The sequence below is a fragment of the Marmota marmota genome, unplaced genomic scaffold (assembly GCF_001458135.2).
Source record: "Marmota marmota marmota unplaced genomic scaffold, marMar, whole genome shotgun sequence".
Taxonomy (NCBI): domain Eukaryota; kingdom Metazoa; phylum Chordata; class Mammalia; order Rodentia; family Sciuridae; genus Marmota; species Marmota marmota.
This window is the reverse complement of record NW_026000221.1, coordinates 1,799,892-1,816,579: the sequence shown is the minus strand read 5'-3', so window position 1 is coordinate 1,816,579 and position 16,688 is coordinate 1,799,892. Positions and strand designations below refer to the sequence as shown.

The following is a 16,688-nucleotide window of genomic DNA, read 5'->3' as shown; positions in this document are numbered from 1 at the left end:
GGAGCCCGACCACGACGGCCCCAGAGAGGAGGACGAGTCCAAGCTGGCGTCCGGCCTGCAGGTAGGAGCGAGCGAGGCGACTCCGGCTGGTCGGGCGCTTTCACCTCCCCGGAGCGGGAGTGGGGCGGGGTTGGGCATGGACCATCCTGCCCGGCTGGGGCTGGAGCCTTCCCCCAAGTCGCGAGTTGAGGCTTTCTCCCCCTGGGGTGGGAGTGGAAGCTGAACCCCTCTCTCCAAAGCCGAGACTTGGCCGGTCCTCCTGTGACCAGGCTGAAGCTGTCCCCTCTCCCGCCGCCTCCGGGCTGGAGCAGAAGCTAAACGTTTTGGCGATACACCCACATTGGACTGGGCTTTGGTCTTGAGGCCACAGCTCAGCTTTCTGCCCTGGGCCCACCTGCTCCCCAACCCACCCACAGGCCATCTCAGGGCGCTGGAGTCTGCAAGGCAGCCTCTTGCTTGTTCCCCTGCACTGCCTTTAGCCGCTGCCCCTCAGCAGCTGTGCCCCCAGCATCAGTCTCCAGGGACTCCCTCCTCTCCCTGCCCAGCAAGGCAGTTGGAGCAGCCAGCCAGGCTGTCCAGAGGACTGTTTGGTGGGGCTCCTGACCTGAAGTGGAAACCCAGAAAAACTTGCTCTTTCTCCCCTCTATACTCACGTCCCACAAGGCGTCCCTCGCCCCACCCCTCAGATCCCTGGTTTGGCGAATCCTGCTGAGAGTGAGCAGTAGGAGGATTCTCGAAAGCTTCCAGCTTGCCACCTGGCAGAAGGTCACTTTCTTTTGAGCAGAGGAGATAATAGGAGGTACCCTGCCAGTGTTCACTGAGAGGCGGGGGTGGCAGGGGCCACAGTTGCTCTGGGAGGGTTGTGGTACCTGGGGCTGGGTGGCTCGCCCTAAGCTTGCTCTGACAAAAGAGTTTTGAGTTGGTCTTTTGACTGAGCCTGCCAAGGAAGGCAGGCCCCTGCAGGAGTCTTGGAGGGTCGGATGCAGCGCCGGATGAGGATGAGGCGTGGCAGAAGATGCGTTTGGCTCTGCAGACACTGCATCGGGCAGCAGGGGACTCTGGGAGGCTGGTGCAGCCAGAAGGCATGGCTCTTGACAGCCTTCTAGTAGAATCTCTGGAATTGTGCATGTGAGTGGGGATGCCATTTGGGGTACTATTCCCAGAAAGCCTTCCCTGATCTCCCCAGTTGCGTCAGGTGCCCCCTCTGTGCCCACAGTCCTCTGTGCTTCCCTCTGGTAGCACTCCCCATTATGTGATGAAATGTTATGTTGATCTGTCTATTCCCTGCACTGGACTGTGAACTCCACAGGAATCCAGACCATGTCATATATCTGATCTTCCATGCCTAGGCCAAGGCCTTGTCGACACAAAGATGAACTAACTAGGTAAATAAGAGAAAGAATGAATCAGCCCAGAACCTGTGCTTATTGTAACCTAGTTTTGGTGCTGTCTCCTTTGTATCTCAGATCACAGTGAGATTTTTAATTAATGAAGCTGTCATTGCTTATTGAGTATCTGAAGCCCTACCTTCATCCCCACCTCCTACCCTCAGCTGACTCCAGTTCCAGAGGAAACTCCCTGGGTTGGACTTGGAGACCTCCTGGGTCTGACTTCCAACCCTGAGTCTGCTTTTTCCTCTAATCTATTCTGGACCCCCTTTGGCAGTGCTGTTATCCAAAAAGGAGAGTGGAAAAGGAGAGAGCCTGACTGATGTCTGTCATCTTCTCTCCTTCCCATTCAGATCATACAGTACTTTAGGGTCCCTGACATGTAGAGGAGCCGAAAAACTTGATAATGGCTTAACCATTCAGTTTTATTGAGGACACAATTTTCCCAAGGGCTATAAGCTTTGTTAACTCTTCTGATATCTAGGTCTACCATGTTCTTATATTTGTGACCTGTCAATTCATTCATTTATTCTAATAGGCACCTGACATACCTTGCTCCTGATCTTCCCACTTCCCCTGTATTTCTCCAGAGCATTTAGTACAAATATGATGGGTTAACTATGGTGTAATTATTTGTCTACTTTTATATATAAACTAAGATTGCAAAAACCAACTCAGTCACCATCATACCCCATGCCCATTGATTAACAAATGTTAATGAACAAACTGAATGGGATATATTTATATATTTACCCTGTTTTTCAGATGAAGAAATAGAAACCCAAATAAATATTTTCCCAAGACTGATGATGTAGCTCAGTGGCAGAGTGCTTACCTAGCATGTGCAAGGTGCTGGATTCAATCCCCAGTACCACAAAAAAAAAAACTAAAATTGCCCAAATGACTTCCACTATAAGTATGAAGCCAAAAAAATTCACTCTTGTATTTTGGGGAATTTTTAATAGCCACAGAAATGAAACACATTGACAAACTGTGTTCTGATTGTGCTCCACTTATTTGCTGGAGGTGGAATCTGGATTCAAAAACAGGCTTTTGTGCGCTGGTGAAAAGTACTAGTGAGAGGGTGGGGGATCAATCATTGTTCTGTCCACAGGCATGCCTTTGGTGAGGATTTCTGGCTCCCACCCCAACTTGAACATAGACTGGATAAGGAAGGTCAAACTTATGTCATATGGCAACCCCAGTCCAAAAGCAGCAAATAAGACCACTCCCAGTCCACACTTTTTTTTTTTTAATCTGTTTTTATCTTAATGTGAACTAGTATTTTTAAAAAATCAAGAAGTTTCCTACAAATCTGAATTCTTGCTTCTCAAAACTAAGACTATGGTGATACCAGGCCCACATCTCCACGAGATAGTAATCTGTCTGAGTAGCACTGCTGCCTTTATGTGGCATGTGCTCTTTATGCCTCTCTTCTTCTTTCTAGGACTCTTCACTCATTTGCATTAATTGGTACACATTTAAATGTAAGACCTCAAGGTTAATTGAAATCCCAAAAGTCCTTCCAATTTTTTCAGGCCTCTAAACCACATTGATCTGATCCTTAAGAGCATAAATCCTTTTACTTCACGAGCAAACTAAAACAGGTACTGCCTATTAGCAAAGGGAAAAAAACACACAAAACTTAAAAACAGTTGAAGGAGACTATGGGGAATAGTGTTTACCAACTTGAGCTCTGCCTTCTGCTTTGTGATTCTGAGACCATTTTTTCTCTCTTTGAGCCTCATCAGTGATTGCACAAGAGAATACGAAGCAGCATGCAGAGCACCTAGTACATAGAGATTCCTCTGAGGTGGCAGGAACTGTGCCTACCAGCCAGACAAAGCCTAAATATCCTCTCTTGCTAGAACTACTAGCTGTCTTTGGTCTCTCTTAGACTACTCAGCTGTATTCCAGGTGTATACTCAGCCCCCAGGAGACTTGCTAGAATGTAAACCAGCAATGAGGGGGGTGGGTTAAGCTCATGCTGTTCTTCCACCCCTCATGTACCTCTTCAATGCTGATCTCTTTACAGTGTCCCCTGAGACTTTGTCCAGTTTAATTTTAAGGGACTCTAGAGACCCAGTTCTCCTTCTGCTCAGAGGAAACCTGTTTCCTCAGGAATTGGAGCAGATGATTAGTTGGTCTCTATTAAAACCATCTCGTGTTTAATTCACTCAGTAAGCTCTCTGCAACAGGTTCTTTATCTGGGATTCACAGAAGGATGAGATAGTCCCTACCCTTAGGGACCTCCTGCTTAGAATCCCACCCTGCCCTGAACCACTTCCATACTAGTGGGAGGAAGTAATACTGAGGAGGCAGCCCTGCCACACAATGGTTCTTTATAAGCCAGTAGAGACTTGCCGTGTAAAAATGCCATCAGTCTTTGAAGATGAAGACTTAACCGCCCAGGTTTATTTCCCTAAAATGTCCCAGAGTAATAAGTTTAATTATCAGATGGATACTTAAAATTCTAACACCTTTCCTTATCGTACCTAGAATTTTTCAGAGCACGGACAGTATTAATTCATCTTTGTGGTATTGTGTATGGTCTTTACAGGTCTGTTAAACTAAATTATAATTTAAAAATCAGGTTTCTATGACTTTGTTCTTAACCCCCGTCCCCTCACTGGGCCATACTGACAGTCACTCATTCATTTAATTCAGCCTTGATAAATATGCTGTGATGCCCAATTATCCTCTCTTCTGGTGTTTATTCTGCAGACACTAACTGACCCCTGTTTTGTACCAGGCCCTGAACTAGCTGTAAAGGCAGAAGTAAATGAGACATGGTTCTTGCCCACAAGGGGCTCATGGTCTACAGACCGTGTATATAGTAATTGCGGTAATGCTAGAAGAATGTATTGTATCAGCTTCCTCTGAGTAAAGGTTTAAATCATATCCTCGTAAACCACATCCTCATAACTGGCCTTTGAAAGTGTTTCAGTCAGCCTCTTGGTTTGTTTTCTCATGTTTGAAATGACAGTGAGTTCAGGCTCGCAGGGTTAATGTTAGGGTTCTGTCAAGCACTTCGCACAAATGGTAGCTATGGTTATTGTAGATGCTTGGTGCTGAGAATGCCCAAGACATGATAGCCCAGAGGTTGGATCAGAAAGGGCTTCTCAGAGCCTAATTTTCACAGTTGAGAAGAAGTTCTCCAGAAAGCAGAGTGGGAGAAGGAGGTCTAAAGAAGGAAAGGAGCACATACAAAGAGCCACAAACGAGCACTGACCGACTCATGGGTGAGCCTGGAGAGATCAGGCTGCAGAAGTTAGCAGGGCTCTTGTTTCACCACACCAAGTAGTTTGGTCAGTGAGGAATCAATGAAAGGTTTTAAGTAGGAAGTTGATCAGCATGTGCCTCAGTAAATCCTCTCTGATAACATGTGAAGAAGTAATTCTCAGTGGGAGAGGTACTGTGATTGCTTGATTCCACAGCTTCCTCACCCCTGCCTAACTAATCATTGGATCCCCTGTACTTTTTTGGACCCTATCCCAGACCTACAAAACCAGAGTCTCCAGGTCTAGAACCCAGGAATCTATTGTTGTTAGAGTGCCCTAGGTATTCTGAATGTGGCTGGGTCTAGGAACTGCTGAATTGAGGAGGCCTAGGGTTTTGTTTAAAGAATGAGGCCACCCAGGGAGGAACTTTTTCATAAGCAGGAATAGAAACAGTTTTAGTTTTTTTAAAAAAAGAGAAGCCTTCCCCCACTTCTCCAGTTGTTGCCCTATTAATGATATTCAACTGCTAATTTCCCATAGCATATCAAAATGCTTACGTATGTTTGTGATGTTCTATAGCCTCTGCTAAATGACTGGAATATAGTGTCTCTTGGGACAAGGCTCTGCCCTTGGAAATCACACAGTATTGTGGAGAAGATAAATTTCAACTACTAGGTTATTGTGATCAGCTTTTTTCTAGAAAGATACAAAAAAGCGTTAGCTCATCCCAGGGTGAATCCCAATTCATTCTTCCTGTGGACTTAGGATGTGACACCTAAACTGAGGCAGGGGGTACAGCAGGTGTGACTGCATTACATATTTGGAAAAAAGGAATGTTTAATGGTCCTTCTTGGCAGGATGTGTAGAAGCAGAAAATTCTGAGCAGAGGCATACTTGTGTCCCAGGAAGGTCCTGCATTTGTGTCCTTTGGTTCTGTGCCCATGCTACCACCCTCATTCTTCAAACTCTAGGCAGCAACCAGCTGAGTAGCTGCATGCAGCATGGAGAAGAACATGTGCTGTCCTAATGGCCATCTCCCCTTTATACTCTACCCAATACTCTTGGCGCCCTTTGTGATTTTCCCCCTTCATTCTGAAATGAGTAGATACCTCTATTTTGAAAAGTGATGTGGGGAAACTAAAACAGAAAGAAGGGGCTAGAGGGACGACAAACACTGAAGGTTCTTATTAGGAAATTACAGCCATGTTATATAACATGGACTGGGGGTTCAAAGAGTTCTTGAAGGTTACTTGTCTAGTCCTCCATCCTGTACTTCAAGTAATAAATTTGGTTTGGGCAAGTCTCACTTAGTAAGTTTCCCTGTCATTTCTTCCAGGGCAGAAGAGGAAAGAAACTAACGGGTATTGAGCACCTACTGTGTGCCAGGCCCAGGCCAGGTACTTTACATAATTTATTTCCTTCTGTCCTCACAACTCTGTGAAGTATGGTGTTATTCCCATTTCATAAATTGAGGGACCCAAGGCTCAAAGACATTCCAAGATCATACTGAAAATGACAGAACTAGAATTTGAACTCACAACTGTGTCTCCAAAGTTCATGCTCTTTGCCCCATGAGAAACTTGGGCTGGGTTTAGAATAGGAAAGTGGCAGTTGGCCCAAGGATCCAGGTAAATCAGCAGCTTGGTTCTTTCTTGTGGCTACTTGTACCCAAGAAGAAAATTCAATAAGGTAGTAATAGAGGTAGAGGGTCACGAGGGTCATATAACCTCATTGTCCTACCCTCAACTCAGCTTGTACAACCAGATTATATTTTCCACCAGCTGTCTTTATAATAATGAAAGCCTGTTCTACCTCCTAGAAGGGCTACAACCTGAGTGGGAGTTTGAGTAAAAGTTCCAGGCCACTGAGGTGGGGTTGGAATGGCTCCCTGAGAATTAACTGCAGCTCTGATTGCCAGCATTGGATTGGCCTGAGATTCTTATCTTTGATTACCCCCTCATTAGAGAATCGTAGTGGTGTAGCCATGCCTTCAGCATAGCATGCTGGGAAAGGGGCTTCTTTGTGTCAAGCAGCTGAGACATGAGCCAGAGGGGTTTTAAGTTTTCATATATTCAGTGGATATCTGCATAAAAATTAGACATTCCTTCAAGTAAAAATGGTGCTCCATGAAAAAGCGGTTTTCCCTTTGATGTTCTGTTTATCCAGGAAAAACTAGATTGTCCTAACTTAATGTGCTAGGTTCAAGCCAAGCCTAAGTTTCTGGACCTTCGTAAGTGACCGAGATCCACTCCCTGCCTCCAAAGAGCTCAAATTCTTCTAGGCATTTGGTGATAGAGAATATAGGTACTACACTGAAAGAATTAGTTCTCCTTATCCTGGTTCAGCAAAAATGTTCATTGGCTTTAACTAGGATCTTAAGGGATGCTAGGGAAGTTGCCAGAAAGGAGTAACACAATGGTTGACATGAGATACCAGCTCTGAGGAACCTTTGTTGAAGTAATGAATAGAAGAGTGAGCAACAGTAACTGGCCTGGTGAGTTTTTCTAGGTTAGGTAATAATCATTTTCTCTTCTTCTCAAAGGGAATTTTAGGTACTATTATTGTCCTCTGCCTGTCTTAGTGACAGGGAGACTTTTGGAGTTTGGTGCCTTGAGAGGAGAGTGCTCTCGTGGGCTGTTTCAGAATAGATTTTGGAACTTGTTGCAGAGTAGCTGGTTAGATACAGTATGTGTCTTGGGGAAAACCTGTGCAAACATACTAACACTTGGGACTAAAGGAAACCCCATGGGAGGAATGAGACCAGGTTCAATGCTGGAAATTTGATACAGCTTCAGAGCAATCCTTGGCAGTTGCCTGGTCTGGTAACCCAGATTATTCCCTGTCACTTCCCAAATTGTGGACAGAAAAACCAAGGTGAAAACTTCAATCATGCCCCCAAAGAGCTATCCAGATATGCCATGAACTATATCATTATTAATAATCACTGTTGCCTGACTTATACCCACTATGTGACAAGCTAGAGAGGCTTTGCATCAGCAATTCTCAAAGTACTGGTCACAGGATCCCTTTACGTTCCTAAAAATTATTGAAAGCCTCAAAGAGCTTTTGTTTATGTTGGTTATATTCATATTTGCCAAGTTAATTATTAAAGCTGTGAAAGTGTAAAAAATATTTAGTCAACATTCATTTAAGATTAACATGGACCAAGAATGGTGGCGTGTGCCTAAAATTTCAGCAACTCTGTAATCCCAGTAATTTGTGAGGCTGAGACAGGAAGATCACAAGTTCAGGGCCAATCTGGGCAATTTAGTGAGACTCTGTCTCAAAATAAAAATATAAAATGGGCTGGGAATGTGACTCAGTGGTAGAGCGCCCTGCATTCAATCCTTAACACATGCGCGCGCGCGCGCGCACACACACACACACACACACACACAAAGAATGCTCGTTTTCATTTTTGCAAACTTCTTTATTAGAGTAAAGCCAGTTCCTCATATATGCTTCTGTATCAACTATTGTAGTATGTTGTTTTCTTTGAAGTATGTGAAAAAATCCAGCCTCACATGGATATATGGTTAGAAAGTGTGGGATGTCTTAGTGGCCTTTCCAGTTAATTGTAGACATTTTTTGCAGTATGGAATCTGACACCACTATCTGAAATCTTTGTACCCGTTTATGTTAAAATTCATTGTCTGTCTGACACTTGGAATGAATATTTTACCAATGGATAATTCTGTAATCTCATGCTTTTGATCATTTGGAAAATAGATTCATTGAGTTTTGCAGATCTTCCAAATGTTTTTGTTTCATTTTATAATACCAAAAGATAACTTTTGTTAATGTCATCACTGATTTCCTCAGAAAAGTCTTGGGAAGCCGTCAACCTCATAGTGATGGATACAAGTTTTCCCAAATTCTAATTTTTGCTTTAAAGCTTGAATTTTATCATTGACCACAAATACTGCCAGTTGTTTTCCTTGAAGTGATAAACTCACTTTGTTCATTTGTTCATTTTTTTAAGAAAATGTCTGCCAGTATCTATATCTGCATAACAAATTAGTCATTCCTTCAAGTAAAAATGGTGCTCTATGAAAAAAATAGTTTTCCCTTTGATGTTCTATTTATCCAGGAAAAACTAGATTGTCCTAACTTAATGCTTCTCAGGCCAAGGCAGAAAAGTCTGGGCCTGGTCAGGTAAGGGAGCAGAGATAATGGTTTTAATGACTGCAGATGCCAGGCTCCTGGACCTTGCAATTGCCTCAATCTAGAGTTCACCTAGCTCCTTCACTGCTCAGGGGATGGGCGTTCTACAGCATGGATCTCTTGTGAATTATCTTACTCTCTACAGAGATTTTGGTTTTGTTCAGTGAATCAGAATTATCTTGAAACCTTTTTAAACAGATCCAAAATTACTAGACTCCCTAGAACTTTTCCCCTTCCCCATCTTTGCTAAAGCTAAAACTGTACTCCCCAGAGACTCTGAAATTTAATCCAAGAAGAGCAGGAACTATTATAGGGCTGTTGGTTTTAAAATCATTTCCAGGTTGGGAACACAGCTCAGCAGTGAAGTAGTTGTCTAGCATGCACTAGGCTCTGGGTTCTATCCCAAAAGCCACCAAAAAAAAAAAAAAANCGAGAGCTTGTGCGCAGACAGGAACGAGCTGGGATCCCAGTCCCCTGAGTTCCCATGGCAGGAGAAGGAGGAGGAAGAAAGGTTTAATTCATCAGCCTTTTTGATGAAGAAAAATGTGGATTCATTCGATGAACATTTATTGACAAGATTCAGTTTCTTTGTGTGTGGAATACTGTCCCAGGTGATAAAAATACATCTTGAGACCAGTGAATTAAAAGCCTGGGTTGAATGATTCTTCAAGGCATAAAGGGTCATGACTGCCAGAATTTGAAAAATGGCTGGAGATTGCAGTCAAAGGGAACCCTGAACGAAGAACTTTTCTTTCCAAAGCAAAAATGTGAAGGAACACAGCTACTCATAAGGCTCAGGCAAAAAATTGCAAGTTCAAGGCCACTCTGGGCAAATTAAAAGAAGACTCTGTCTCAAAAATAAAGTAAAAAGAGCTGGGGGTATAGCACAGTGGTAGAGCACTCATGTGTGAGGCCCTGGGTTCAATCCCCAGGACTTCCTCACCCCTCACAACTTTTTTTTTTTTTAAAGGAACAGTCATATTACTGACTGAATGTAACATCTCCAGGGTTTGGAATCCTCACTAACCCCAGCAAATACCCTGATAGATGAAACTGTCAGAAAAGTTACAGCTCCACAGTGCATTCGTTGTACCCAGAAGGAGCCACTCAGGGCCTAGGTTTAAGGGTTGGCCCCTCTGAACGGCCTGGACCTGAAAGCAGGACTTTATTTGCTGAACTCGGGAGAGTGGGCAAGTTAATTTCTAGTGTAAATTTAATCAGAACAAAACAGCCAAGGGGTGCTGATAATGAAATGATTACTTACTCCCTTGGATCCCTGGAGCTAAGTGCTTTATATCTCTAATGTCACTTAGTCCTCTGGGCAACTTTAGGCAATACAGGTGGTATCCTTACTTCACTTAGAGCTTAATTAGCTTTCTAGGCCCTGTGTTTCTTCCTTTACCTGTGAAGACAGCCTGTCCTATAAAGTGACTTCTATTGATTGCTGATTCACTTATTTTGTGTACCAGTTTGTCTCGAGAGATTTGCATCATTTCCATTAACTGGGGGCATTTCATTAATGTCCATTAACTGGGTAGAATCCCTGAAGAATACGCTACTTTTTCACTCTAGAAATTGGAACCATTTGGGTAGAGATACAGGGTTGGAGAGATGTGGGCCTTTTTCTGCCGGAAACAGTAATTTCAAGCACCATCTCACTAAGCTTCTTGGTAGCTCTATTGTCATGGGGACACCTCACAAGTCTGATTGAACTAGTATATGCCCAGCTGAGGTGTGCTCTGAGCCAGGCCCTATGTTGCACTAAGTATCCTGACAGGAATCAGACCTGGTGCCTATGCCTGGTAGAAGGAACAGAAGATACAGGTAAATAAAACAGAAGGCCCTAGTGTGACCAAGGCACAGTATGCTAGAGGAGTGTGGGGGAGGAGAAATGAATTGCAAATGGGACTCTCCAGAAATGCCTAGTGGAGGCTGGATTTAAGTTGGGCCTTTCAGCCCTGCCTAAGTATTCATTGGGAAACACTGGAAGGAAAAGCTTTTTAAGCAAAGGATCCATTTTAGCAAAGTTATAAGGTAGGAAAGTACATAGAGTATCTGGGAAATTTAAGGATGACTTCATGAGGACGAGGTCAGAGATTAAAATATTTTCTGACAAGTCACCTTACATTCATCCAATATGAGAAATTCTCACACTCCATAAAAAACAGTGATCATTTTTTGTTTCCCATTGTTGCCATCATGTAAATGATTAGTGCCGTATGTTGAGCAGAATATTATTACATGTCTACCACTAGACTATCACATTTATTTCTCAGCTAATCCTGCAAATTAGGACTTAATCTCATTTTACAGATGAGTATACATAAAGGATAAGTAGAATTTAAAGTGATGGTAGCCCAGGATTAATGCCACAGCTATTGTTTTTTCTACTACACCCCAGCGCCTCCCACAAGTACTTAGGCACTAAGTACAGTCACAATGGTCACACACTTCACTTTTGAAAATTATGTTTGCTTTTAAAAGAAAATAAAGGAAACAATTTTTTGTATATTGCCTTAAACATTCATTTTACCTGTGAATTCTTGGACATACCTACAAAACCATATATATTGTGTTTGACAGGCCATATAAAAAATTTCAGGGGTCTGGGGTTGTGGCTCAGTGGTAGAGCACTTGCCGGGCATGTGTGAGGTCCTGGGTTCAAATATCAGCACCGCATATAAATAAATAAAATAAAGGTCCATCTGCAACTAAAGTTATTAAAAAAAAAAGAATTTCAGGACATGGATGTAGCTCAGTGGTAGTGTAGCACACTTGCCTAGCGGGTACAAGACCCCAGGGTTCAATCCCTAGTACTAAAAAAATAAAAAATCAAATGCATGAATTCAATAACCAGCACTCCCATTCCCCTTTCATAAAAAAGAATTTCAAGACTAATTTTACTCATACAAGTATTATTTTCATCTTTACATGACTTTAGAATCTAACATGCAAACGAAATGAGACTATTGTAAAATTCCTGTCCTTGTTTTTGCCTTGATATAGTTGCTATAATTACAGGGAAAGAGACATGCACCTTAGCCCCCACCCTTCCACCCAGAGTTACTATAGCATCTTGCAGCTGTGGAAAATATCCTGAGTACAGTTCTCAAAAAGGCTTCCTTGGCCCTAATTTCTCTAAATACCATCAGCTTTCCACCTTTTCATGAGATACTTACCATCAATAGGTCCATTTTGCAGCTTAACACTGAATAACTGCCTTTCTCTTTTAGATGTTCCTTTGGCAGAGTCTATTTAGGCAGTATCTTTTATGAATTCCACATGTAAAATTTCTGTCTCTGGTATTCCTCCCAATTCCATGTAATTCCCTAAATGTTTCATTATATTCCTGGTACTACAGTTTGAATTCTTTCTTTTTTGAGAAACCACAGACACAGGTTAGTGTAATTGTAACAGATTTAAAGATACCCTGATGCCAACTCATAGGCAGTTTTATTAGAGACAGATGATGGCATTTGTTTCATTGGTAGGATGAGGGTGATGCCCTCTGCAAACACAATACTTAGTGGAGGGTAAGTTTGGAAAGTATATTTGTTATTTTTTCTGTTACAAACCACCCCAAGACCTAATGGCTTAAAATAACACTTATTTCTCCTGAGTCTACTGCCTGCCTGGGTGTTTCTGCTGATCTGGACAGGTCTGGCTGATCTTAGCTGGGCTTGCTCACATATATCTGATCAGTTGGCTGATTAGCCAGCAAGACTGTTTTCTCTACACATCATACATCTCTGCAGCCACTCTCACATCCTAGGCAGCCAGCCTGGTAATGCCTTGGAGTGTGGCAGAGGTGCATGAGTAAGCAAGCCCAGCAATGCAAGGAAACAAGGAAAAACACATACACACTTATGCTGACAGCATCTTTGCTAACATACCATTGGCCAAAGAAAGTGACATGGCCAAGCCCATGGGAGGGGACTACAAAGTTACAGAATATAGAAAAGCTATTAATCGGGGCCAAAATGCAATTAGTCTTTCAGTTAGGTCCCCTCTATGTGAAACTTTCAGACTTAGATTACTTGATCAAGTTTTTCTAGAAGGGGAATAAAAAGGCCAAGTAATGGTTGTGTATTGGGCCTATGGGCCTGCACAGGGCTAGGCACTTTACCTGCTTTTGCAACAACCCTCACAACAATTCTGCAAGGTAGGTAGGAATTAAAGTTCAGAGAAGTTAAATAACTTGCTCGAGGTCATCCTCCTAGTGGGCAGGAATTAGAATGCATGTCCATCTGACCCCAAAATCCAGGTTCTATGTATCATCATCACTGCCTCTCAAGAGTACCATGGTTGAGCCAGGCAAAGTGCACATTCCTGTAATCCCAGCAGCTCAGGAAGCTGGTGCAGGAGGATCAAAGTCAGCCTCAGCAACTTAGTGAGACCTTGTCTCAAAATAAAAAATACAAAGGACTAGGGATGTGGCTCAGTGATTATGTGTCCCTGGGTTCAATCCCTGGTACTGCCCCCCAAAAAGGAAGTAAGTTCCAGGGTCTGCCTTAACCTCCCTGCCAACATAAATTTTCAGTTGAGTTGATGCTTTCTGACAAGTTCTACAAACCCCTTCTCTAAAATGTTGCTGTGATCCTAAAGGAATTGTGCGACTCTCCTGAAAACCCACACATTCTCCCAAGTTCTCTGTCGACTTAAAGCATGCTTTCCTTCCAGATGAGGATTGGTCTGTAGGCTGCACAGGCATCCCCAGAATTGTGACCTCTCCTGAACATGCCAGAGAGAGAAGGGCTGTCTTTAACCTTTGAAATTCAGGGACATCAGGGTATTAGAACATTTGAGCATGAGCTTTGGAGTCAGATTCCCTGAAGTTCAACCACTCATTAGCTCTGTAACCTTGGGCAACTCATTTAACTTCTTAAAATATATTTCTTCATTTAAAAGGGGGAAAAATGGGAGTAAGAACACCTCGTTTGCAGAGCTGTTATAAGGACTAAATCTAAATTATGTCTATAAAGTGCCTAACACCGTGCCTGGTATGTAATAAGTGGCATTATTAGTACTGTTAGTATTATTTCTAAGGAGAGTCTTTCCCCTCCTGGGAAACCCTGTATCTGTCTGTTGTGCAGGTCTCCCTTACCTCCAGCCAGTCTGTGCAGACTTGCTGCCTGCTATGTCACCGTGAACGGAAAGGCTGGGAAGAAGGCCCTTCACAAAATGGACTGGTGTTGCAGGGTGAGAAGCTTCCCCCTGACTTCATGCCAAAGCTCGTCAAGAATCTCCTAGGCGAGATGCCTCTGTGGGTCTGCCAGAGTTGCCGGAAAAGCATGGAGGAAGATGAAAGACAGACAGGTCGAGAACATGCAGTGGCAGTAAGTAACCACTAAAAGGGGGTTCCTGAATGCAGAGCAGCCACCTCCCCAGAGACATCAGGTGTTCCTTCCCTGTATTCAGGTGGCTCTACTTGGGCTTTCCCCAGGCCCAGGCACTGAGAGACTACTGGGTTACCTTGATACAGTTTTTGTGGCTCAGGTTCAGATTTGGGGGAAGAGACAGGTTTCAGGTATCCCACCAGCCCCTCAACATAGCACATACACAAGATAAGGATAAGGACCTGCACATAAGTGCCAGTAGATCACGATCCTACTCCTTCACGTGACCCTGATTTCTTCAGCTCTGTTGCAGTTTGAAAGTCAACCAGTATGATGACACAGAGGGTAAAGGTCAGTTTGGGGGTCTAAAATGTGCCTTTGAAGCCTTCCAAGATAGCTAGGAACCATGGAAGTCTGCCATCCCATGAATCATGGTGGCCAGACTCTCCTCATTTCTCATTCCCCTCCACACTCTTTGACCCGGGATCCATTAAGTTTCAGGACTCCTGGCTTAAAGACCCTTTCTCTTGATAGCAGCCTCTCACCACTCTACATAACTGGAAGCACCACAGCCCTCACTTAGCAAAGACGAGCCCTTGCTTATGCTTGTTGCCAGAGTTGTCCTGATTGTGTTTTGACAATGACACAGAGGCCTGGGGGAGAAAGGAATGCCTTTGGTATACACTGAGGCAACAGAGGGTCTGCTCTGCTGTTTGATCGTGTGCCTTTTTCTTCCTGTTTTCCAGATCTCCTTGTCACACACGTCCTGCAAATCACAATCTTGTGGAGGTGATTCTCATTCTTCCTCGTCCTCTTCTTCATCATCCTCATCTTCCTCCTCCTCTTCCTGCCATGGGAACTCAGGGGACTGGGATCCCAGCTCGTTCCTGTCTGCGCACAAGCTCTCGGGCCTCTGGAACTCCCCACACTCCAGTGGTGCTGTGCCAGGCAGCTCACTTGGGAGTCCTCCTGCCATCCCTGGTGAGTTCTTCCAGCTCAGCAGAGAGCCAGGGCCCCTCAACACAGACAGCTATATTTTCCTATCCGCTTTATTTAATAAATCAGAGGATTGTTTATTAAAATAAGTAAAAATAGAGCTGTTCTCATGGTAGAAGGGACAACTTAGACCTTCTGTCTCTGTGAAACACCTTTCCCATGACTCTAAAGTTGAAAAATACTGCTAGTAGAAGAAAATTGCTCTCAAAGCTATCATTGATTCTGATAGCTGTTCATATTGAATCCAGGATGGGACCTCAAATGGTGAGGACCATTTGAGGAGTAAATGGAGTAGGGGGGCTCTTAAGGTAGTAGGACTTAAGTCTCATAACACCTGCCCTGCAGCACCACAGAAAACCTGGGCTTCCTCCACTCCTGGGCCTCGTTTCCTTCACTTGAGAGATGGCTATAAAAGCACTGCGCTTACGTCCATAAGAGATTGGCCATACACGCTGCCATGCTTATTATAGTCAGCAGCTTCTATTTTTAGACTAGGATAATGCTCTGAGACCCAAAAAGAAGAATCTTGAGTTATTGATTTATTATATAAACATGATTTACTGTCATACTGCTATATGGAGGGCAGAACTCTTCAAAATGGTGCCACCCGCAGGAATCAGGCATCCCCTGATTACTTGGTTTCAGAGCCTCAGCTTGTTGCAGGCATGCCTGTCCCAGGTCTGAGGAAAGCCTTTGAATAAGCAGTTCCTGGACAGATTAAACACACATCCTCCTTTCATGCTTATGCACAGTAGAGATGTGTGACCCTCTCTGGGGCCAACATTCCCAGTACCTTTTCCTTTGGGCTTGGGTTCCTAAATCCTATCCAGCTGAGCTGCTGCCCATATAGAATCTTCTCTAGCTCCTGTACTGAGAGGCTATGCCCTCTGGTAACAATAAGCAGGATGCTGTGGCAGTGAGCTCATGGGCTTTTTCCCAAAAGTCTGACCCCTCTCTTCCCCCTCTACCCGCAGGTGAGGCTTTCCCTGTTTCGGAGCACCACCAGCACACAGACCTCACTGCTCCCCCTAACAGCCCCACTGGCCACCACCCCCAGCCAGCATCTCTGATCCCTTCTCACCCTAGTTCCCTTGGCTCCCCACCCCACCCACACTTGCTGCCCACCACCCCAGCAGCACCTTTCCCTGCCCAGGCTTCAGAGTGCCCTGTGGCTGCTGCTGCTGTCCCCCATCTCCCAGGGCCATGTCAGAGCCCCCACGTACCCTCCACCAGCATGCCACTCCTGAAGATGCCTCCACCATTCTCGGGGTGCAGCCACCCCTGCAGTGGGCACTGCAGTGGGCATTGCAGCGGGCCTCTCCTCCCACCACCAGGTTCTCAGCCACTCCCTAGCACTCACAGGTAAGTGAACTGTGTGAAGACCACACTCCCTGCTCACTGGAACTCAAAAGAGTTTTGGAAAACTTTACCAAGGGTACCTTTGGAGTAGAAATTAAAAGGTAAATTGAAGTGGATAGTAGCTCAGTGGTAGAGTGTATGCTTGGCATGAACAAGACCCAGGGTTTAAGCCCCAGAGATGTGTGTACGTACATAGTAGTTGCTCTTTTTTTTTTTTTTTTTTT

At 44.2% G+C, this 16,688-nt stretch overlaps 1 protein-coding gene across 9 annotated transcripts in view; it reads left to right on the top strand.

The window, feature by feature from the left end:
• Positions 1-16,688, top strand: part of Fam193b (family with sequence similarity 193 member B) — a 31,745-nt gene continuing 15,057 nt past the window's right edge. For 2 of the 9 annotated variants that reach the window (XM_015488561.1, XM_015488560.1), the window contains exons 1-4: positions 7-61; positions 13,867-14,109; positions 14,856-15,090; positions 16,080-16,467. In XM_015488561.1, coding sequence (XP_015344047.1) covers positions 13,996-14,109; positions 14,856-15,090; positions 16,080-16,467 — 737 coding nt within the window. In that variant the 5' untranslated portion in view covers positions 7-61; positions 13,867-13,995. Of the gene's footprint in view, positions 62-92; positions 1,129-5,945; positions 6,007-13,866; positions 14,110-14,855; positions 15,091-16,079; positions 16,468-16,688 lie in introns of those variants that run through there. The other 7 variants (XM_048792097.1, XM_048792096.1, XR_007343443.1 and 4 more) reach the window with 7 other exon arrangements.